Source organism: Simochromis diagramma, unplaced genomic scaffold (assembly GCF_900408965.1).
Source record: "Simochromis diagramma unplaced genomic scaffold, fSimDia1.1 OVJJ01000421.1, whole genome shotgun sequence".
NCBI lineage: Eukaryota > Metazoa > Chordata > Actinopteri > Cichliformes > Cichlidae > Simochromis > Simochromis diagramma.
In genome coordinates, this window is record NW_024387250.1 from 916,081 (window position 1) to 940,338 (window position 24,258).

The following is a 24,258-nucleotide window of genomic DNA, read 5'->3' on the forward strand; positions in this document are numbered from 1 at the left end:
AGCCACTGCTGCCATGTTCTCAGTAGCTTTAGCCACAGTCTGAGCTGCCCCCTCCAGCTGGCTGAATTGTTCAGGTTCCTCTGCGCTGTCACACAGCAACACCAGGCGGCATATATGAATTGCAATTGGTGCAACCACCTGCTCAACTGCTACAGTCCTGATCAACCCATGATCGAACAATGAGGACATAGTTAAGAGACTGATTCTCTCTGGTCAAAAGAAAGTGAGTACTATAAATGTTGTTGTATTCCTGCTGTATTTAGCGTGGTAGCTTTTTTAATAATTGATTTGCTCACCACAGCAGCTTGTTCTTGACTTCAGTGTTTCATAGCAACTGGTGTCACCTGATCAACAGCACGCAGCTTCATCAAGCTTTAATGTATTGACTGATTAGTTGCCATATTCTTTGAGATAATGCTTTGTTAGCAAACCTAAACCTAAATATACTATATGGTATTGAAGAGCCAGTATTGTTTATGTGACACTTCATCACAGGTGTGGTTGAACTTTTAAAGAGAGTTTTACAGTTTTCTGGCACATGGTCAGTGAAAGTATAGTAGCAAATTATTAGGATCTTCAAGAAGATATGGGAAAACTCTTAGCAAAATAGAAAGAGGACATTAGAACACTGAATATTGTACATAACATGTTGTTTCTGACCAGGGTTCCTTTAAAATGCATTCACGTTATTTTCAGTGCTTAAGATATGAGCTAATTTGGATTTTTTTTATACTTTCAGGTTAAATGGTAGTCTTTTCTAAAACTCATGATATTACACCATCATACTGTATCAATACATTTGTATAAAAAGTCATCAGCACCCAACGAATCCACCGTAGCCCTTTAAAATAAAGATAAAGTTTTGTAGCCCAAAAGAACAAAAAATCAATGATATTTAATTCACAATGACAGAAGATCAAAATATAAATATATATTTGCCATTTTGGGGATTTTTAGCTGATCAGAATGGTCATTTTCTGTGGACTGGTTGTTATTTCAGCTCTAATAATCTAAGAACATCGACTTATAAATGTACTTAGTGTAAATGATCAGTGAAAAGTTTATTAAAATATATTTTTAACTGTATTTCCCCCCAAATAGCATTTTCTAAAAACCTGAACAAGCAGTTTTGTGTTTTTCCCCATTGTTGAATTTTGTTTGGTGCGACTGAAGAAAAGCTGCCAGCAGAGAGCACCATTCACCACAAATAAGCAGCAAACACTGGAGCCACGTTGATAACAAGAGACTTCATTCTAAAATTCATCAAAAGATAAATATACAGCTGGAACATGATTTTAAACATCAAACGTACAGCACACTATAATGGAAATGATATTCAGTGACAGTAGTATACTCAGAACAAAACCCCAAATAACGATGCGATTAAAGGTGACAAACATAAAAACAAAGTATAATCATCACAGTTAAACTTTACCAAAAAAAAAAAAAAAAAAAAAAAAGTCAAGTGTTGGTTTCTCTGCATTAATACATAGCAACGGTTTATCAGATGCAGAGGGAAGGCGTGGATGTGTACAGTATACGCTGTATTACCAGTGGAAGTAAATGGTGTCAGAAGATCTATACAGCACATTTTAGAGCGAAGCAATCATAGTGATCAATAAAGTGACGATAAAGTTTTAGTTCTTTGGCATTGCACGTTTAAATCTGACTGGTCTACTAAAGAAATTACCAAAAGGTACTTTATACTTATATACTGCATATCTATTTTAATGTAAATCTTGTCACCCAATGCTGATTGTTAAAGCTTTTGACTCTTAAATTGAATCTTTTTTGGAGCATAATTAAAGTTTTTGGGGTTTTTTTTAAAGATTACATGAATTTATCTGTTTGTTCAGCTAGATAGGGTTGCAAATGTGCAAAGTACAGACACACAAAACTTTGCAGTTAACATCAAAACAAAGTTCAAAAATGGGTAGGGTATGACCTATGAGTACTGAGCAACAGGTGCCAGAAGCAGGGGGACCAAGGCACCAGCGATTCCCATATTACCACATTTTAATTTTCTCACTGTTTATATATTTGTGGGGAGCTTTAATACTGAATTTGCTAATGTCTTATTTCAATCACAATTAAATCTAGCATTTAAAAGAACTGACCAGCCTGTAGGGGGGGAAGAAAGTTTTAGCAGAGAGGAGCTGTGGGTTCGTATGGTGGCGAATTTTTCAGGGCACTGACATCCCTCAACCCTGGCTTAAAAGTAACTTTTCCCAGGAGCCCCAAAGAGCTTGTATACTGTATGTGTAGTGATTGAGTGCAGCATATTCTCACCTATTTTTAGGGCATTACTCATACCACGACCCCTTATAAATGACTGTAGGTAGACGCCTATTGCAGTCTTTCATCTGGCTGTGGAGAGCAACAGTATCTCATATTTCACACTATAATCCAATGGCTGATAACATAACAGTAAACTTAAAAATGGTATGCTCCGGTAAAGTCTGAGAAGGTTTTGGAAATAAATCGTGATCAGGTATTTCAAGAACAATAGTGAATCCTTTTCTGCTGTATTTCAGTGAGAATTTACAAGACATTCAGCTAAACTATGTTCACTTGAGCCTGGGAGGTTTGGCCGTCCATTATAAAAGTCTCCTTGCATACCTGAGCAGTTTTTGCTCCTACCAAAAGCAGCTTTACATCAGATTTGCTTGACTATACATTCCACTTTCAAAACTCATGGTATTTTGAAACATTTTAAAGAATAAAGATTTAAGTTTAATCTATGAAATAATAGCTTTTGTATATTATCATCTACCAGCGAATCAGCTGAAAGCCAGACCAGAACAAAAGGAATGATCTTTTAACCATCTTTTGCATTTTAGGCATGGTTAACAATGGAAACATGAAAAAAGCGGTCATCATGAAGACAGAGAGAGCCCTCACAGTGTGTCACAAATGGAAACACTAGTGCATTGCGTTGGGACAGTGTGCGGGTACTGTAGCATAGAATTAGCTCTGGCTGATTAGAAATGTGAGGGGATGGGCAATCAGATGTGTAAAACAGATTTTCATCAGCCAGCAATAGTACAGAAAAGATACAATCTTTCACTCCCAGCATCTGGGATGAACTGAATATACAAATGATTCCAATCATATACTCTACTTGACATATCTTTGGCACAAAACGTAAAGCTAAGGGGCCAAGGCATTCATTCTTATCAAACATCAGTGCTTTTAAGAAAACATACCGTAGATATAGTATGTTTATAATGGCATTCAAAACCCCAACTCTTTTCAAAGCTCACTTTTACACAATATGGCTTAAAGTAGATGTATAAAAATAAATTTGCTATGTAACACAGCCCTGAGGGTTTTCTTGTCCACCAGTATTCATGCAGTCTCCACATCCCTGTACGGATGTGAGCCTCCATCAACAGCTCTGCTCTGCTGGCTGGGTGATACCTCCTTTGAGATTAGCTGAATTCCACAGCAAGTGTCCGCTGGCAAGCCACCTTGTCACCTCAGAAGCCTGTTTCCTGTACTCCCTCCCTCCTCCCCCCAAAAATATTAAGTCTCCAAAAAATATGGAGAATATTCTCCTCTTCCACATATGGAAGACTGAAGGGCCCAATGCCACAGGGGGCGGCTGGGCTGAGAGACCCTGTGCTATTGGATCTTTCGCAACCGAATCCCTAATCTCACTGGCTCCTCTGGGACTCCCGTTGTAAGTCTCAGTGGTCCTTATCCATCCAGTCCCAGCTTTCATCACTGTCCTTTCTGTTCTTTTCAGCCTCAATGATCTCTCTGTAACGTCGACGGAAGAATCCCATCTGTCAAAGAGTGAGAGGAGTAAGAATTTAAGTTAATAAGCTGCATCTGTGGTCGTATCTGACTTGCAAAAGAAAATATTCATTTCAGTCAGCAATTACAGATCACATTCACTTTACATTGCTGCATAACATTTTCAGAAACATACCAGAACTTTTTAGCATATACCTTTTCTCTCCAGAGATTGTCATTTTTCAAGCAAAACATAACATAGGTAATTCATAGCTGTGACCTAGAGTTAAACCACTAGCTGATTTTATCGCTCCATATTAGCTTATCACGTACATATATTTTGGTACAGGCAAATATGTCTCAAATATAACATTTTTGTCATATCTGATACCCTTGCTTCCTCTCTGAGCAGAGAGGTGTGAAGATAACACTAATTTTTGTACTGTAAATACGTTTCCTGCTACTTTGACCTGCTAAGGCCGTTAAGCTAGGTATTATATTCTCCTGTGAAAGAAATATACCTGCTTAAGATACAATTTTACATTTCAGTTTTAACATGAAATAAATAAAAACATGTGTGTTAAAGTTGCTTTTAGATGACATGACGAGTGTCAGGTTAGCTTTTTCCTCTTGTTTTTAGTTTTTGCGTTAAGCTCACGCTGCTGATTTGTTAGCTTAGCGCAAAGTGTTGCTCAGTGTTGCTCTTTTTTTTTAAAAAGGTAGTAACAGTTATATATTTGTTATGAATACATTTCAGGAATCTTTTTTTTAAACACTAGCTAGTTATTTTGCAGCTGTTTTTCAGTATCACCCTAAAAAAAGTATTTTGGCTGTAGCAGGAGAGGTTTGTGAGTGTGGACGCATGACACTGAGACAAACTGCAGCAGCCTTTTTTTAATGCTAGAAAATCAGGATTTGCGCAACACCATTGTCTTGCTTATCTGCTGGGTTTGGTTTGACATATTACGTAATAGCAATGCAATTCACTGGCTAACTCTCAGGAGTGTCATTGGATGGGCGGCCAATTGGAGAATTTATTTAGAACGGCTCTTTCTTTCAGCAGCACTTTTACAGAAATTACATAATTTTTGTTAAGCTAACAACTCAGACCTTGAGTTCACTGTGATGGATTATATATCTAAGTTACAGAAATGTGCAAGTTAATATTTTCTCCCACAGTGAAACAGATGGAAAATAATGAATCTATGAGGTGGGCAATTTATTTCAAATATAATGGATTGAAATATGGCCACCAGCAATGTAAGTAAAACCACATGAAACCACCACCAAGGTTTGACAAAACTCAAGCATTTACCTTACTGAAACATTTCTTTAGGAATGTAATACTGACTACCCATTTAAATTTCATGAAAGTATAAGATTCATTTACCAAGTGTAGTATGTATGAGATATGACAATGTGGTAAGACCAGTAGATTCTTGGTGTATATCTAATCAAAGCAGCCACACTGGCTTGCTGCCTCTCTCCCTACGACTCCATTCATTTATCTGTATTTGGCTGCTGAAGTTTATTGATACAGACCTGTGCTCTCCTCAGGCATTTCCTGAAGAGAGCAATACAGGACATGTGCCGCTCTTGTAAGTGGGGTTTATTTTGGCTGGGTCTGAGGAACTGGGGACCAGGGGGGGGTTCAACATTTCAAGGCTTAGTTGTGGTATTCCCAGTGAAAGATGAAGCAGTGAAAAAGGAATGGAGTTTTCTGCTAAAAGGGCCTCTGGACAGCAGTGTAATTGCCATTCCCCCCTCTTTAGATTTTTCTTTCATGTGAGTGGTGTTAATTATTGTCCACTGTGTGATTTGTCCTTTTCATGGACAATATAGAGTGGACAATACTGCGCTGGCATTTAAGTGGAGTGTTGTGACCAGTGCTGTAAGCTGATAAGTCTCGATCTGTGTTTATGAGTTGGCTTACCTTCCAGAGCAGCACAGCTAACAGCAAAAAGATGAGGATTCCCACCAGCAAACTGATGGCGATGATCCAGCCGACTACGTAACCCCTTGGCTCCTGACTGTGGAGAGCCTCAAACACCAGCTAAAACACAACAACATCACAGTGAGTCACACTAAAATGCAACACACACAATGCACATTAAGTCATGTGCTGCTAATGATGCAATCCAGTGCAAAACAGCAAGAGAGACACATCTGATTTCAGAGTGCTTTGGTTCCATGGTTTGATTCAAAGCACCAATGTTTAAAGCAAAAAAAAAAAAAAATGCTTTCAAATAACAGGAAACTAGTACGAAGGCATTTTTCAGGACATAGATATTGGTTATACAAACAGGAAGCACAAGTCAGACTTAAATTAGATTCTAGGTTCATGGAGTGACCTTTGGTCCACATGGAACAAACATTATGAGCAGGTTTATTAATTTGTAACAGCTGATGCTCTCAAACATATCTGCAGTCATAAGTGAGCATTTTTGGACATCTCAGTTAGTCAGCCCTCTTTGGTCCAGACTAAATTATTTTGATAGCCATACGATGGAGAACCATGACATTTATTGAGGATGTGATGAACCCAAGACTTTTAATGTAAGCAAAAAACCCCAAACAAACAAACATAAACAACTGATAAGATTCAAATGAGCCTGTAAGGAACATTTCCATGCTAACGAGCTAAACTAAGATAGTGACTTTGATATATGATGGTAACGTTAAACATCAACAAGTACTTGTCTTATTAATCAGAGCAGATAAAAACAATGCATCATCTACTCCCTTTTTGAATTTTGTGTCATGCTTTTAGACTGGCTAATTCTGAGTTATTGCTATTCAGGGAGCCTTGGCAACTCTTAGCTTGGTTCTGGTGTGATTTAGAGGTATCTGAGCTTTTTCCCATGACATGGAGGAACGCTGACCAGCTGGATAATCTGTCACTGACAACAAATTCATGCTTATTTGAACCAGTGCACTCTGGCTTAAGTACAAAACATTTGAAGTGGTCCTAAGTGACAAATTTTGTATATACTGTAATTAAGTAAACACACTGCACTTCTTTTGATTCCCTTTCTAGCAGCAGTGCTAATGTTTATTTGAATTTGTAGCAATTACCATTACATTTAAAAGGCCATATTTCTACTTTGGACAAAAGTTGATTTGAAGCTATTAGATATCGCTGTACAGGAGCCTTGTCCAACAAACTGAGCTTGACTGGTTAAATTTACACTGTATTAACAGTGTTTTGACTGAGTGAAATATTCCATTACTCTGCATCACAGCAAAGCCTGCTGTAATATTAGCATTCTGGCTTTAAATGGAAAACAGCAGACTGCCCAATTGCAAAATCGATGGGTTTATTTACTTACTAATGTTCGCAAACAAAGACAAATACTGTGTGTTCACACACAGTGGGCCGACCGAGGGACGCTGTGGCTTTAATGTCCAGCGTTGCACGGGATTTAAACACAAATGTGGCATGAAACACCAACTGTGAGCCAGCCAAAAAACAAAGTGGACAAGTGAAGAACAATCTCTCTGTTGAATAGTTTCACACATTAACACGTTCCCGTTACCCCAAGCTCTCGCATGTAACTGTTGTTATGCATGCCAAGGCGTTTGCGTGTACAAAAAAGATCAAACCTCTACTGGTCATTGCTCTCTGACGCTGAGTTTCTCAATTTAACTTTGGCAGTCCCTTAATGTGAAGTTCATTTACCTCTGTCCTCAATTTCTAAATTTGTAAGTTACACACTGTCATGAGATTTTTAACATATATAAGTTTATTTACTACTGTTTATTATAAGCTCATATTGATGTGTTCATATATTTCACAAATATGCTGTACTTTTTCATTTTTGTGCACACTGACATTTTAACTCTGTATGTTGATGAAGGCAAGCTGCAGACCTAACCACAAGAGATTAAATCTCTAACAGCAGTTTCCGAAACTAGACTACACTCATATGACCCACACACACACGTACACACACTCAGTCACAGGAAGTTTTTAACAGAACATGTATTAAAGGAATATGAAGGTATTTGCATACGCGATGTGTCTTATAAATAAAGAGCTATCGCTTGCACTCGTTGTGAGTGTCTCCTGAGAGCCGCTCACCCGTGCACGTTGCTATTTTAACAGAACTTGTCTGAGTGTCATTATTTCACCCTGAATAATGTCTTGTTAATAAATAAAATTAACCACGGACACACACTTTCTTGCTTTAACAGCCTTATGTGTGCATTCTTAGTAAAAAAAAAAAAAACCCCAACATGTGGATTTATGTGGATTTGTTTTTATTTCACGGGTGATAAAAAAGTCAAGCTTGTTGTCTCGCTGACAGCCAGAAGGCTTGCTGTGAACAGCACAGCCTGGGACCACAAATTTAATTTGCACTGTGTTCTCTAGTTAGCTGGGATCCTGAGGGAAAAGGTAAAAATGTTCACTAAAATTCACCGGAGTACATTTCACTGGAATGAGCACACTTTCAAAGTGCTGAAAGAGCAGCATGGCTTGGAGACATTCATACCAGGTCTGAATTTTCCGAGCACAACTGGAGCTCAGGGTCAGCAGGCCTGCAACCCAATCAGTGCTGTAATCTTTTCCAGGATCCCACTGCAAGCATGCTGGTTGCTAAACGCAATCAGCAAATCCGATCTGCTAGGCCATTTGATCACTCAGCATACAACAATGGGGGGAGGGTCTGTCCTTGTGCACATCTAAGGGACCCCCAAAAGCAGCTAATAGAAATACCACTACACAGTAAACCCACAATGACCAGCTGTTCCCTGCACTCATGTCATTTGTGACAGATCTGGAGCACATCAGCAATTCAAGGGAATTGTGACCGAGCGTCTAAAGATGAACATGCTTTTTGATATATTTTTGCAGGGAAAGCACACAATCCTTCACCTGTAACCTCTGGATGGGTAGAATCTCCAATAAGCATCTGACCTGTGTGACTCCTTTTGAGCACATAGGTCAGCAGCAGCAGTTCTGTTCTGCCTGCCGCTTTTGGCAAGATGAAATGTGTGACGGCTATTAATCCAAAGTGAGACAACACGGACAAAGACACAAACAGTTCACTGAAATTTGCTAAAGTTTATAGATGGTAAATGGACTGGAACTTGTAAAAAATGTTTCTGCTCTGATGGCTCAAAATGCTTTCTTTTTACATTTTCAAACAAGGTTAAACAAGTCTTATTCAAACATTCACATTTTTCTATACCTAAGGTCTTTATCTAAGATTCCTGTGCACACACATCAATAGATGCATCGGGGGCAACTCTGGTTTCAGTATCTTGCTCGAGGATACTTCGAATTTGAGTAGCCACCAACCTTCTGATTGGTAGATGACGTGCTTTCCCTTCTGAGCTTTTGCCAAATTTTGGATTAATATAGAGGTTTTTAGATATTCTTCACTGACATGGTCACACAGTGAGGGTAAATTCATGGCATACTCACAGAAATGTCCTCTGGCAGGCCATTCGGCACCTCCACTGTCCTGTCATTTACTTGCACGTTGCCCCGTGTGACGAACTGGATCACAGAGGAAGAATCCTGTCGGTGGACAGATTGTAAATTATGGACTGCTTTAAGAATCACAGCAACCTGTGAATGAATTTATTACCCTCACGGCTTGAGCCTCACCGTCTTTAAGATTTCAGTGTTGAGTAAAACTTTTATATCTATGCTCAAAGCTTCTTCTTTTAACTGTGGACCCAGGCTGCAGGAGATCGTCATACAGGCTCTTCCAGGCCGATCACAATCCTGTTAAAAAAAGATATTTGAAAAGCAGTGAGAAAAAAGAAGGACGTGTGATAAACAGATGTTACACTGACTAAAAGAAAATAAAAACAAGAATCCTCATAGGGGGTGACTCTCAGTGACCTCTGAAAAGTCAAAGTGCAACATAAGGGCTGTATATTTACCAAGACTTTCCGTCCTGATTTGGTGAAGAAGGCAAAGATGGAGTGAAAGATGCTCTCTTTGTCCTGGGGGATGGTGCATGGTGTTGGGTTCCTATGAGGAGTGCAGTTCCCTCGACCGTTGGCCACCTGAAGCACAGTTATTTAACAGGCATGTGTGACATGGGTGCAGAAGAAAGAAAGCATTTTTGCCAAGTTTATGCTGCAGACAGGTTTGGGAGTGACATCGAAAATGTTGACGCATGTACTTTTGTCACCTAAACTGGACCTATCTCGCTATTGTTAGGAGTCTCCAGGGCTCACAGGAAGTTCTCTCCAAGAACAAGTTGGAACCCCTCCCAGACTGTTTTCCCCATATGGAGTGATTTAGAGGTGTCTGGTTTACTGCCCAGCCCCAAGAGAACATTTCCCCTTTCCTCTCTCCTCAGCTGGACCTGAAGCTCTAGAGGTGGAGATCTCCACATTGTCTGTTCTGCTAGAGTACCACCCAGCATGTCTGAGCTTTTATTGCAGAATTTTCCAGTGTCCTGTGTTTCTGCTGCATTTGCTGGCATGAAGAGCCATAGGCTCCACCAGCAGCTGCACTAAGTTTGGCAGGATGGGAGATTTTGTGCAGAAAAACTGCAAAAGCCTGAAGCTTTTATACATCACGAACAAATGGAAATGTGTGTAAAATGTAAGAAAACCTGACTATAAAACATAACTGCGCTACTGTCCGATGTGCCACAGGCTGCATGCTTTGTTAACAGCTTTATGACATGTGGTTCCAGGCTAGGGATGGTACGGTGTAGTAGCCAGCCCCTTCAGGTGTCCCACTCCCATTTCGTGCAAGCCGTCTGAGTCCCCTAAAGTGATTCCAGATGGCTGTAGGAGGGTGGGATACAGTCAACTCTGTCTGCCCATTCACAGTCAATATAATTAATAGTTTGAGCACCCCCATGATCTACCTGTATGAAAAGCTTTGTGCAAGGGTTAAGAAAATATTTCATCCTGGTAGGAGTATTGTGTTTCTTTGTCAAAATGCAAAATGTTGTGAAACAAAATGGGCGGCCAGCTTCAATAGCAATGTCAACATTTTTGCTTCAACTTTCACTGGTCCTGTGGTGCCCCACACTAAGCATACTGCCCATGTCCTGAACAAAAACCCAGAGATATAGCAGCTCTCAGTACATAAAAGAATGCTTTGGAGTGGATACAAACAGCTGTGCCATGAGGAGCAAAACAAGCAAGAGTGATAGGCTTTTGCTGGATAAATGAGTTAAATATGTGGCTTCCTGCAAGTTAATAAACTAATAAATAACAATTTGGTCTGGATGAATAATGTAGATGGACTGCTGCTGGCATCCACCTGTGTTTCAATGATGTGGAACATCTCAGCTCCGTTGCCAGTCAGCCGGTTGGGAATCCTGATGTCCACTCTGGAGCCAGGCAACCTGCTGGGGCCCTTGTTTATAGCCTGGAAAGACATCACACAGAAAGAAAAGACGGATAAATATACAAAGAAGCATTTTCAATACATATTTTGGTATCTATTCTCTTCCTATAGTACCTGAAAAGTGAGATTGAGAGGTTGAAAGTTGCAGTCCATGTCTTCTAATTGGACAAAGCGTGAGTCTTCAATGGAGTTTCCATACACAAAGGAGGTTGGTGTAATCACACTGCAGTTCAGGAAGGTGACGAAAGATAATTTATTAACATGGAAACAAAATTATTTAAATGACAAGAGACAAAATTATGTTCTAAAAAGTTCCATAAAAATTTTCGGTTCGAGTCGCGCTCGGCTCGACAGAAGCTTTTCCTTTATCAGCAGACATATTTGTCCAGCTTTGTTCTAAGCCTCCCTTCACATTAAAGACAGCAGCCTTATCAGATGCCAGAGTTCTGGCAGATTCGGGCTGTTTTACATCTCTCTCTCCCTCCTCTGTGAAGCAGAGCTGTGATAAAGCATTCGCAGATAAGGCTTTTCAATTTGATATCCTCCATACTGACAAACACTCCCTCGCTTCCTGTGAGCCAACTGATGGGCAACCAGCTCAAGTCGCTGAGATAGCTTTACATTTTGCAAAACAGTGACTACACTGTTGTGGAATTCATATTTGTCTCGTTCTTACCCAGTGATAGTGGTGTCGGTCTCGTGAATCAGAGGGATGGAGATATCCAAAAAGTTGTCGTTGAGATTGTGCTCGGGATTGGCGCTAAAAGAAACAAAGATCAGTGAAAGTGAATATTTCGCTTACAATTATTTGTGTAGATCAATATTTACATTTGCAGTTATATTTGAGCTTCTCACCTTTTTGCTTGAACTAAGAACTGCAACGTGTCATCTTCTCCAGAGAGCCGAGTCGTGTCAAAAATCACTGCAAAATGATACTGCAAAGACAAAAAAACCCCAGAATAATATGGGGTGTCATATTCTCAACTATGAAAAGCTTTTTAATGCGATGAAGTATGTCTGTCTGTCTGACACTGAACTATTCCCAGCAGGAGGCTGGTTACAGAGGAGGTTAAAGCACGAGTACTGCATGCAGTTAATTCTACCTTAGTTTGAGCTACCTTAGTCTGCGCTCTCATGAAAGGAAATCCCACTCGGCACTGAAGGAAGTCCAACTCGACAAGCTCACAGGAAATACCCTTCTCTTCCTGCAAAAAGAAAGATAGACAGAGAGAGTCAGTGGATGCGATAAAGACAGACTGACTGGAGACAGAGGGGGTGACACTCACGGTGACCAAAGACACAGCGAGGAAGGAGCACTAGGCAAGACGCAGAGCAACTGGTTCTGATAGTGGAAAAAAATCGGTAGTAGCTTTTGATGTTAAAACAATGGCGACTGGTGGACATACCTGCCAGCATTTGGGGTGTAGTCAAAGATTATTATTAAAAAATATAAACAAACCGACTCAAGTGTCTTACTGAAGCTGTAGATTAGGTTAAACAAAGAATGCACAAAGCAGTGATGGCACACACATCTTAGCGGGTGGGTAATTGGAAAACGTCCAGGCTGCGTGTTTGGAAGCTTGTCTAAACAATATAGAGCTTCACCGGCTGCGCTGTATAAACACTCAGGCCTTGACCCTTACGAGGAGTAAGAATTCCTTTAGCGAGAGTTCACCGAGAGGCTGTCAGCTGAGCTCATGTGCTGGGAGAATGAAAGAGGGCAGAGATGCTTCACAATTATAAATCTAAAAAAAGAGACAGCCTAGCGCTCCTGGAAAAGAGGCTTTGGGTAAGTCATACAAAGCATCTGCATGCACGGGCTGTTGTCCAGTTAGAGCCTGTGTTTATAACGCTTTTCCAAATATGACAAAGGAAAGAAGTGTGAGGGTTGTCTGTGCTGACATATTAAAGTGTAGAAATCCATCCACGGTATCATCCCATTACCCCTTATTCAGCAGTTCTTAGTAGCAGCCCAGGGTGTGGTCGTGCCCTACATCTTCATTAAGTCAGCTTAAATAAGCAGCACTGTGCTCTGCGATTGAGACCCCGGGCAACTGGGGACGAGGACCCCAGCATAACTGCCAATGATGGAATTTCCTCTACTTCCTGTATTCCTCCGTGCTGCTGTGCAAACACTGCCTGTCCCGTGGGGCTGGGCAGGATTGGGAAAGTCAGCCTGTTTACCCATCACCCACCTGGCAGCCCTTGAGAGAGAACAGAGCATTCGGACATATTTTCAATTCTCTTCTCTTTCTCTGTCAGCAACACATACATGCTGGAGTTCTTGCAAATGGTAGGGTCATTAAACATCACCAGGACTGTTTACCCTGCTTTAGTGTCAGCTGAAGCATCTACTGGTGCAGTTCATCAATGTGGATGACAATACACAGGAGGCCTGTGTCCTGCATGTTCTGCGTGTCTCTTCATGTCTTCTTTGGTATTTAGACAACTGGATTTATATTGGTTTACTTTTTCCACACCAGTGTCATCACCTACTTTTTGCTTTCCACTCAGGTATGAAGATGAAGAGCTACAGTACCTCTGCTTCCATAGCATGTGTAAAATGTCACTTCACTGCCAAGAAAATCGGTGATTCATATATTCTTGGGTCTGAGGGTCCACTGAAATTCACACATTTCTTTGCTGGAACTTCTGGGCTTTTCACCACAAAGCTGACTTGGTCCATGTGTTAAATAAGCCGAAACCCACCATGGCAGAAGCATTCAGATCCTTTCCTTTAATGAAAGCGGTCATAACTCTCAGAATGACAAATGTGTGCATTCAAAATAAATGAACGAACTGAACTTGAAGTGTTAAAGGTAAAAGCAGTAATTATGTAGAGTGGTTTATATTAAAACAGCAAACTCTTGGTGTATTCCCATATTACTGCTTACATGAAACAATGATTTTGATTACATTTTAATTAACCCATCATGTTTAAATTTTACTCCCAAACTCTACAACTGCAGCTTTTCATTTACACATGTGGACAGCTTTGATCATTCTTTGGTTATATTACGATGTACCGTATACAAATCTTATTCTACACAAACCCATAATTGGCACCCAGTCTAATCTCAATGTAGTAGTTTAATCTAACAATTCACAATTTAAGATGTAGTTCTGCTTTGTGTGCAAGGCTTTTTGTAAAGTAAGTAAAAAATTAGTAAGTTAAAAATGTAGCCGAGTGCTCTGAAAAATACAAAGACACGAGACATTTGTCACAGGTCCAGCTAAAACTGACTCCTTAAAATATTTCAATAAAAAAAGAAAAACAAAACAAAACAGAAGCCAGCAGAGCTCCTGAAACCAATTCAGCTCCACAGTTTTCTGACAGCTTGTGTTGCAAGAACAACAGAGCCATAACCCACTCCGCTCTTAAATATGAGGGGAGTACAAGTTCACGCTTTGCTCACTGGAGAAAAAGCCTAAAGGGAGGGTTAGGAGCTGACCTTTACTTCACCAGAAAGGGGTCACATCATCACCTCAGACTTCTCCAGTAGTAATTAGAAGTGTGTGAAAGCGCATACAGCGGTAAATCTTCTCACCGGCCTCGTTGTCACCTGCACATACTGTTCGCTTCCTGCTCCCTTTGTGCAGCAGAGAACTTTGACTTATCAGGTTCCTGAACAAAATGAGGCTCTGGGGCTGCTGGTAATCTGACACTTAAAGTCAGTCGCTTTCATTAGATTAACTTTGAAACCGAAACACACTCAGTGTTTTTCTAATATTTGCCTGCAGCGTATATTCTGTTTAAATTCAATTTCGCCGTTGTTGGGGGTTTCAAATCCTGCCACAGGTTGTATCTTTTACCGCAATGGCCTCATCCATCACAGGGATGAAACCCCCCCGCCCCGACAAACCATCCAACTGAAGATAAGCACAAGGTCCATTTTTTTTTGGGGGGGGGGGCACAGAAACTCCTTCCTGATGAATGCTGTCAAAGTGCACCATCTGACGTGGCGTCACGCTCAGCTACAAGCAGCCTTTTTGACAACAAGTGAGCAAAAAGACATGAGCAGAGGCAGAGGTGGACACTGTGAAATCAATCGGCAAGGAAAATCTCTCAGGTTTAATGTGGGATGGCAGTGGGTAGATATTTCTTTAACAGCGACAGAATGCTAAAATCATTAGAAGTCTATATGAGGAGCAGGTCTGATTATTCCCCATCCCCATGAAGGTCAGGAATAATCCACATATATCTAATTAAATGTGGCCCTGCGAGAGTAAGAATAAGTCAAGCTTGTGGAAATACAAATGTGTGTTGTGCCTTGTTCCCATGCATACAGCTCATTTGTTGATGACATGGTGTGTCTGTCTTAAATGAGTCAGAGGAGCGTTTGACAGCTCAGCCAGAGGAGCTGCCCTCTGACACGGGACAGCTGCTGCTGCTCCTCCTGCTGGGGCTCTCCGGTTTTTTATGCTTTCATCTTCACGTCTACCTACACAGCTCGGGCAAAGCTTTAAGCTCCCCAGTCGTCACGCAGATCTGGCTTTCCCACTGTTTAGACTGTGTTCCTGACATATAATCATATAGACTTTTTAAATAAACAGTCCTCGGGAAAATGTACATCACAGCAGAACACCAAGGCCATCCATCTAATACGTGTGTGCAAAATATGGTTTTGTAAATCGTTACGGCCTCAGCTTCGCTTGTACGTTACTAAAGCGAAAAAACAAACTGTCAGATTTTAGATATAAATATGTGAACCAGAGTAAATAAATAGCAGATACTTCAAGAATCACAGACCTTCTGCCAGAAGTTGATGTAGAAAACTTCCCTGGAGAAGTTCAAGTAGATGTTTGTGTCATAGGCGTCATCGCCAGCGTTGGAGATGGTCAGGTTCAGAGAGACGTTCTTCACTCCTCCAAGGGCCAGATGGGGTTTGCTATGCAAGCTGGTGGGTGCACAGAGTAAACAGCGTACTTCAGCAATTAAAAACAATCACTTGAAGAGCAGTAAGTACAGCTTTGTATTAAGTAGCCTGCATTTTTCTTTGAAATTTTTAGTGTACAAAGAGAAGTGCACCTGCAGGAGAATAGCTGTTTGTTTTTGGAGCACAACAAAGAATATATGCAGACAAATGAGTTGTTAGGATGACAGACATAAACTGTTGAGGAGAGAACAGGAGATAGATAATAATGGAAAGGGAACTCCCTAACTATGGAAAAAAAAAACCTATGGATCCTCTCCAAGCATGCGTCAGAGTTCCACTACCCACACCCTCATGGCCCATGATGTCAGCTTGCTTCCTTAGTACTGGAAGAAAAGAATGAATCTGAGCTACGAAGTAAAATGTTTTTACCCAGAAAGCAACAGTTTCCCATGAAGCCTCAGGTCCGCGGCACAGTCGTCTGACAGGCAGTTCTTCTCAAACCAAGTCTGAAAAGGAAACAGTACAGTACACAGTTCAGATGACCTCATGCCCTGAACACACCGACTCCACATTCAGGGGGCGGTGTTGCTTTGCTGTGTGAGCTGTCCAGTAGTTTTGCATCCACAAAGCTATCTTTCCCTTAATTAGTCAGAGGATGGGCTTTGGTTTAAATCATGAAGGGAAATTTAAGTCGAGCGTTAAAGTCTGATGCAAAGTTGATGAGTTTCAGATAAAACGGATTCTGTAGATGCTGAAATGCAACTGCCTCGCTCTTTCAAGAAGTGCATACACCGGGGGAAACACATGTGGTCCAGGTTAGAGGTGCTCGCAAAGAAAATAAATGAATCAGTCTTTTTGGACTCCACTCAAGAAAAGCTAACACAGGCAATAATAAGCTGGTAACCAACACCAAATCATTACAACCCCACATTGGAGCCATTTCCTTCATTCCTACTGTGGTTTGCAGGAAGACACTTCTGTCTTTTAATATCAGGTTTGGCGGGGGTCACTTTTAGTCAGGAAATGAAATATATCATAAATTGAGCTGGTAGGAATTAACTGTCAACCTTTTACAATAAGAGCAAGGCACACTTAAATAGACAGAACATCTTATAAGTAACATTTCACTGTATTTGTGTAATTTGTGAAAATAGAATGAAAATTACAGTGAATGTGGATTTAGTCTGAACATATTTATCGTACTGTTACACAAGATTTAATTTTAAGAATGACAAATCCTGTGATTCCTGCAATTTACTTTAATGATGGGATCGGCTTTCTTTTTTTTCCAAAGAAGTAACTCAGTCAGTTATCGGTTTTCCCTCAAGATCCTGCTTTAATCCTGCAAATATTTGAAAAACACGCAGTGAAATAGCTGGGATGTTCATGATCCTCAAAGACAGGCTACTTTAAATCCAACGGCTGATAACATTTCTCCATAAAGAGTCAGCATCAAACTTTATTAGGTGTTGCAGATACTGCTGTGAAAAACATGAATTTTACTCTTCAGGATTTGTTTTTAAAGCATTCCCCTTCACTTCACACTTAAAAAGCTCTCCGTACTTCATTCCTCGCTGCAATCTTCTTCCCTTTCCTCCATCGCAGCACTGGAGTGAGCGCGGGCAGGTCTCGCTCCTGGGGTCCTGTCAGCACGTGGGTCCCCAGGCTGTAAGCCACCTCGAATGTGATGGCTGTGAACACGTCCTTAACGTCCTTCTGTGGAGAGCAAAAACAAGGCTAATGCAGGGGACTCTGTCCAACCACAGACACACTAAAACTAAATGTAACCTCAGATATATAACTGTCATGCAGCTGTCTGGGTGACTGCAGTAATTTAACATCTTGCTCCGATTAACGCCTGGCGCAAAGACACATTACACTGCAGATTACCGGAAGATCACACAGTCTGAAAATGTCATATCGTAGTGATCAGTCTGCCAGGGCTGCACGCAGACACGAGTACACTGATAAAATCACGTGAATTGGTTTGTATGGATGGCTGACACATCTCATCAACATCAACTCATCTTTGACCATCGTTAAATATGACAAAAGCACGACCACCAGTGCAGATTCTAAGCAAGGCACTTTTTTTTCTTTAAAAAAAACCTGCTGGCACTGCCTCTGAGAGATATATTGGCATTCCTGGCGACTCCATCTGAGACCATAAAAGAAGTGTTTGATTTGGCATCGGGTTTGGAAACACAGACAGAAAGAAAACAGAGCTAAATGTGATCAAATCCTGCATCTTCATTAGATGACAGCACTGAAAGACATACATGGGAAAAGCTGATACTGATGTTGGTTTTTCATCTCTTTGTCTACTCAGCTCTTTGAAGGCAGCTTGCCGGGTCTGGCTCTGGTCTCGCTATCTAAAAGCCGCAGCAGAAAAACACACACACACACACATGAGCTCCAACTGCAACCGGTGTCCCAGTCCTTGACTGATGTCAGCTAACACGGAGCCAAGCCCACAATGTCAACACAAAGGGCTTCCCGGTGTCTTCCGGTGGCCACTCGTTCTTTTGCACTTTCTCTCTCTTTTTGTCCACCCACCCATCCTCTTTCCTCAGGCAGGCACAGGGCCAGTCTGGGCTTTGACATGAGGCATCACCAGTGCCAAACCCACCCAAATCATCAGCAATGAGAGCGTTATAGCAGGAAAGAGCAAACGTTAGTGCAGCGCATGACAAAAACAGATGATTTAAGGCTCATTTGGGAAACGGTGCTCATCACAGATAAAGACAGATAATATCCGAGCGTTTTTAATTAATTTCTGCCATCGTGTGCTTGGATCTCCTGCCCAAAAAATAAATAAATCTGACTTCGATTTTATTTTCCGGATTAAAAAAAGCAATCATTTTCTTAATAATAATAATAAGTTACTCAAGTAGCAAAGCAAGATGGCGTCTTTAAAGTCTTCATTCAGAAACAAGATTTTTCATCTCAAATCCACCGTTCAGCTCATTCCTCTCAGTGTTGTTCTACTGGCAGGTCACCTAAGCTGGGAGGTAACAAATTTGTGACACAATTAGTTATTGCAGGATATGTATGAAGCACTGGCAAAGCCCTCAGTGTTAGCGGCAATTAAAGCCGAATGCATGAAATGGCCCCTTTCCGCTGGCCTCTGAGTGAACTGACCCCCTGGGAGATAACTGCTTGGGTCTCCAGTCCCAAATTCCCACTGCTTATCTCGCATTTTCACAAGCCACAAGGGAACTGGAGGACGTAATGGCTAGAAATAAAAGTGGGGTATTTTTGTCCAATGTCCTGCCTAAAAGTGACCTCTGTGTGCATGTAAATATTAAGAAACATCCCAATGAGCTTGCTGTTGTCAATCATAACAGAGCATCTGTTTTTGTAGAGATGTAGGATCACTTAATCCTTGACGCACCGCACCGAAGACTGCTAATTGACTCGTGAGCTCCCAAGACTAACAGCGCACTCACATTAGAAGAACCAGACTCTGTTTGGTAACACTTGGCCTAAGCTTTTATTATCCCTGGATCAATGCCGCCAATTGCCCCACCCGGATCCGCACCCCTCGCTGGGCCATTTACTCCCACCTGATCCTTCTTTTAGTTCCTGTATTTATGGAACAGAGGAGCTCCTGAGGTCCAGCTGAAAAAGACAGTGGCTAGTGTTTACCGCCTGCTACCTATATTATTATGGAAATTGAAGCAATAACTGCTCCTTACATGCTGGTGAAGTTCAGAGGCAGACTTGTGAGAGGCCATTCTGCCACTCAACAGGCTTGCACTGTGTTAAGCCTCATTTAAACACAGAAGCTGCAGGGTGCGGCACGGGTCTCAGATCAGATAGGACAATGACATGAGTGGAATTTCTGATATTTGGAGGCCAGTAATTCGTGTTAAACATATAGCTCTGAATTAGCCCTAAAACTAGTTGCTCAGAAACAGGGTCTAGCATTGTAATCATCAATGGCTACCACACAAATCCTCATTATATGGCTCATTATATGCAATATCTGTTTCTGTTGGACTAAAAATATTTTTGTCCCTTTCTATCTCCTGGTCTCGGTCTGTGGATGCTGTAGTGATTTTTTAAAATTTCCCATACAGATTTAAACCATGTGAAAAAAATCCATCTCTGGAGAGAGAACTGCCAATAAAAAGGCGAACTATTCTGCACCGTCACTGAACAGAAGTCTGAAACTTTTGATCATCTCTGGGGCAAAATTACTCATTAAAGGTTCCAGTCAATACTGTGGAGATGCCAAAACTCAGCAGGAGGCAGCTGTTTTCCAGCAGTACCCACCTTAGCTGTAAATTATTGGCTGTAGGATGAAAAATCGGCACGTTAAAGCAGTTTGCTTCTTTTACAACAGGCTCGATACAAGTGCTTCCCGGTTTATTATTCATATGTATTTAATTCACAGGACACAGATCAGCTTGCTACCCCGCATGTTTTGAAAGAAAACAAGTTAAGCTGAACACTCCCTCGCTCTGGAACAAGACTTCTGCCAAAATACTATTTCTGTGCTCCGGTTCACACTCAGGACCCATTTATTTGGCACAACAGAACATAACTCACACCTTTACCAACCACTCTTTTCCCTTGACATTCATTCCTGCTCCCCGAATGGATTTTTCCCACACACCCATAACGTAAGCATAAAGTACAAAGCTTGCACGATTTTAATGAACATGGCTACCGTGTGAATTAATCTTAGCCTTAAATTCTAGTGCTAGAGCTAGACTTTCACATGTTAATCTGATCAACAAGATGGCAGTGCACCAAGCTGCCCCATTCATGCTCACGGAGCAGCTCCATCATGGTGGGTGCGGGGAGGATGACGTAAGACTGCAAAGAGCTCTGATCTGCACTTTAAACGCCTCATGCTTGGCTGAGATGAAGAGCTCCGTTCTTAGCCAAACCATTCCCTCAGAAGCATATAGCTTAAGCCTGGTCATGGGAAGTCTTTATTAACTTGGGAGGGAAATGTGAATACAGCACTCCTTTTAAGGACAATAGATGTTTGGATGACTTACAGGTTGAGGCCGTTTTATTTGAGGGCTAAATGCCAGGGAACTTTTTTTTTTAATGGAAAAACCTTTTTTTCCTCCTTATGTGATGAATGGATCCAACCTGTTAAAGGTTAGGAGTAAGGGTGTATGCTGAGACACTAGGAGACAATGTGAAATTGAAAGTATTTATAGTAATGTCTGCAGCATATGGCAGCAATGCACTTACACAGCTTATCCAAGCGTGTTCTTTAAAAAAAAGTCTAGAAATAAGACAATTACAGAAAGTTTTAGTGACAGAAGGTCAAAGTACAGCAGCTGCTCTGCTCAGAATAGGTTAGCAGATGTTGAAAGGCCTGGAATGACAAACTGAGTGGGAGTAGGGAAGAGCGTCGTCTGGTTGTTTCTGCTAGAAACCTTTGGAGGAGTCAAATAGGAGCAGCTTCAATCTGTCTGTGAAAATCATCCTCATGTGTCATGGCAGAAAGATTAGAGACTGGACCTGTGGAATCATCATAATTCCTTAAAAAGGCAGACCAGCAGTCTTCACTCTTAAACCGGAAGAGATTAAAATCAAACATCTCTTACCGTATAACAAATTTGACAGGTCTTACTTGATTTATCTGCAATGAACTTCACTCACATCCACAAAAACCACCCTTTACATCCTGCTAAAACCCCCCAAACTCTTCAAATTGTCATTTCCAGAGGCAGGATATTCTTTAAAAATCTAAATAACTTCCTCCAAGGACATTGTGAAGGACTTTACAGTGGGAGTAACAGCAGACCTGTGAGGTTTCTCACCATTAAGCTTTTATTGTGGTTTTCCTCTAATTTTGTTACTTTAACTGTGCCTGAGGGCACCATTGTTCTCTCATTGTCTCGTCACACAGTTTCTATTTTCCTTTAAAGGAAATTTGTATGTTTTCTGCATTATTTTGAGAATGGCCTACTCTAAAAATCAATTCAAAGAAACTAAAAAGTTGATACTGTGAAGATGTACATGGTGGTTGAATGCTCATCTAGTAGACCTGACCTACTAGGAGTGATGTTGAGTTGTGTTTCTGATCACACGGTGTCTAGAAAATCAAATGTGCCCTTTTCCATTAACTATTGTGGTCCGCTAGGACAGTGATTATAGTGTTTGACATTTGGCCAGATACTGAGTCAGTGACATCATTTTCTTCAAAGACGTCACTACATATGGCCGACAATACAAAATATAATAATATAATAAAATGTCACCTTTTAGATGGCAGACCTAAAAGCTAATCCATGCAACAGTTGCAGCGCATTTTTATCACATAGTGTAGTTACGTTTGCGCCCACTTGATTGAATTCAGACCAATATTCACTCAGTCTCAGCTCTGTGTTGTTCTTCAGTAATTCTTGCGGGAAAACTCTGTAAATGTAGCTGTTTAATGAGCCACTTCTGTCTGCTGGAACTGGTAGAGTACTGGTGGGTTTTCGAGCTTTTGAGCAGAAAGAAGCTGCCCACTCTGGCCAAAAGCAACACTATGAGTCTCAGTGAGAATAAACCAAAGCAATAAAATCATTGTCCTACCTGCGAAACAATGAACTGAAGCGAAACAGCTCTATAAAGCTGAGGGGAACTGCAGGTTGAGGTGATAAAGTTTTGTTGCAAGTGAACCCTTCGCATTGTTTTTTACATTCTTCCATTGATATATCGGATTTAAAAAAAACTGTCGGCATGGCAGCTTTGAGCAAAAACGTGTCGTCTGAAATAACAATATGAATCTGTGAAACTAAACATGTTCTTTGTGGCCTGTCTGGTTTACAAAACAGAAAATGCTCTTGGGCTGTAATACCGTCAGTCTGTCCAAAACCAAATGATTCAGACTAATCTGAAAATGCCAGACTACCAGTCATTCAAAATGTATGCAGCAGGCCTTTGAAAACAGTTCCCATTCAAAATGAGCCATGTTTACGCCAACCAATGGAAAATATTTCACTCTGTCTGATGTTAGTTGTAGAGGCAGCGATTCTCAGATGCGAGTCCAGCTTCAGGCACCAACATGATTTATCGCACACTGCAAGTCCACAAGCTGTTTGACACCAAAAAGAAAGAAAATCCAGACTTGCGTCAGACTGATGACACAAGAGCAGCTCATCGTACTTATCTTCTAAGTAACTATGTAACGAGACAGAGATCGTTCTGCTTTTTAAGTCCATGATACAAACTAATGTGTGGATTGTGTAGTTCTGGTAATTAGGAGTAAATTGTGCTTTCAGTAAACAGGAGTGGCCTACTGTGAACCTCTGAGCAAATAAACTTCTACTGGTCACTGTGCCACTTGGACAACATGGAAAAATTATAACAGAAGTGAAATTTCCCATCAGAATCTGTGGTACTGTTAAGGTCCTAGACTCATGAAGTGTTCACTCTCACTCTCCACTTGTTTGATTTCATGTGTTCATGTTATGTTCAATGTCCAGTTTGTCAAACTCATTTCAAACGCCTGACAAATTTGCCCTGAGATTAGATCATCTTTCATTTCAACCCTGCTTTCACCCTCACAGTTTTAACAAACAGAACACTGAATCCTGAGCGCAAATTTTCTGTGAAAACATAAATGATCCAAATCCTATCCTTTAGCCAAGGCTGAGCGACCCTGTGGTGCATTGTAACATCTCCCATGAGCAAACACGTATTTCCTCCAGGCTAAAACAGATAAATAGCATAACTGGCAGGAAACGTATACCATCTGTCCTGTCATGCGTGAAACCACATCACGAACAGCATCAAGACCTACTTGTGCTGCTTTCATGACAGCGTGGAGACAGGAAACATTCATTTGCTTTGAAAATGCTGATCAGAATCCTTCTCTCACTAAGTTAAAAAAAAAAAACTTCCCCTGAAACACTCACCTCTTTGCTCCAGACTTCCAGTAATTCAACTCCCTCCTAAATAAAATAAAAACCCCACGGGTAAGGAGCTGTAGATCTTGCCTTCAAGAACTCGAGAATTTATTGCTTTTTAAAGCAACGTTCACCTAAATACAAATTACAGAAAACTTTTATGCTCTCGTATGCATCATGAAGAAGGCATTCAGCATTTGACCCTCAGACAGTTAAAGCCACAGCTGGGATTTATAAAGGAGGAGAGAAAGGTGCCTCGCTTCCCCTGTGGAAATTCGCAGATGGAATTGGTTTACTGCTCAAACATACCAAATTCATCAGCGTGTTATTTTTACTACATTCCATCAACAGCAACTTGATTTAATGCCAGCGCTAACTATAGCTGCATTAGAGTAATATCTGGATTTGAAATCTAGCCAGCCACCTATAAATACACAGATGTTTTCCCTCA

General features: G+C 40.9%; 1 protein-coding gene across 1 annotated transcript in view; it reads right to left on the reverse strand.

Moving 5' to 3' along the window:
- Nucleotides 1-1,232: 1,232 nt before the first annotated feature.
- itga9 (integrin, alpha 9) overlaps nucleotides 1,233-24,258 on the reverse strand; it is a 52,291-nt gene continuing 29,265 nt past the window's right edge. The window contains exons 16-28 of the mRNA XM_040001774.1: nucleotides 17,506-17,658; nucleotides 16,372-16,448; nucleotides 15,816-15,963; nucleotides 12,184-12,270; nucleotides 11,921-12,000; nucleotides 11,742-11,825; nucleotides 11,180-11,288; nucleotides 10,979-11,086; nucleotides 9,634-9,759; nucleotides 9,353-9,472; nucleotides 9,167-9,262; nucleotides 5,672-5,791; nucleotides 1,233-3,788 (exon numbers count right to left, since the gene is read on the reverse strand). Coding sequence (XP_039857708.1) covers nucleotides 3,690-3,788; nucleotides 5,672-5,791; nucleotides 9,167-9,262; nucleotides 9,353-9,472; nucleotides 9,634-9,759; nucleotides 10,979-11,086; nucleotides 11,180-11,288; nucleotides 11,742-11,825; nucleotides 11,921-12,000; nucleotides 12,184-12,270; nucleotides 15,816-15,963; nucleotides 16,372-16,448; nucleotides 17,506-17,658 — 1,407 coding nt within the window. The 3' untranslated portion in view covers nucleotides 1,233-3,689. The remainder of the gene's footprint in view (nucleotides 3,789-5,671; nucleotides 5,792-9,166; nucleotides 9,263-9,352; nucleotides 9,473-9,633; nucleotides 9,760-10,978; nucleotides 11,087-11,179; nucleotides 11,289-11,741; nucleotides 11,826-11,920; nucleotides 12,001-12,183; nucleotides 12,271-15,815; nucleotides 15,964-16,371; nucleotides 16,449-17,505; nucleotides 17,659-24,258) is intronic.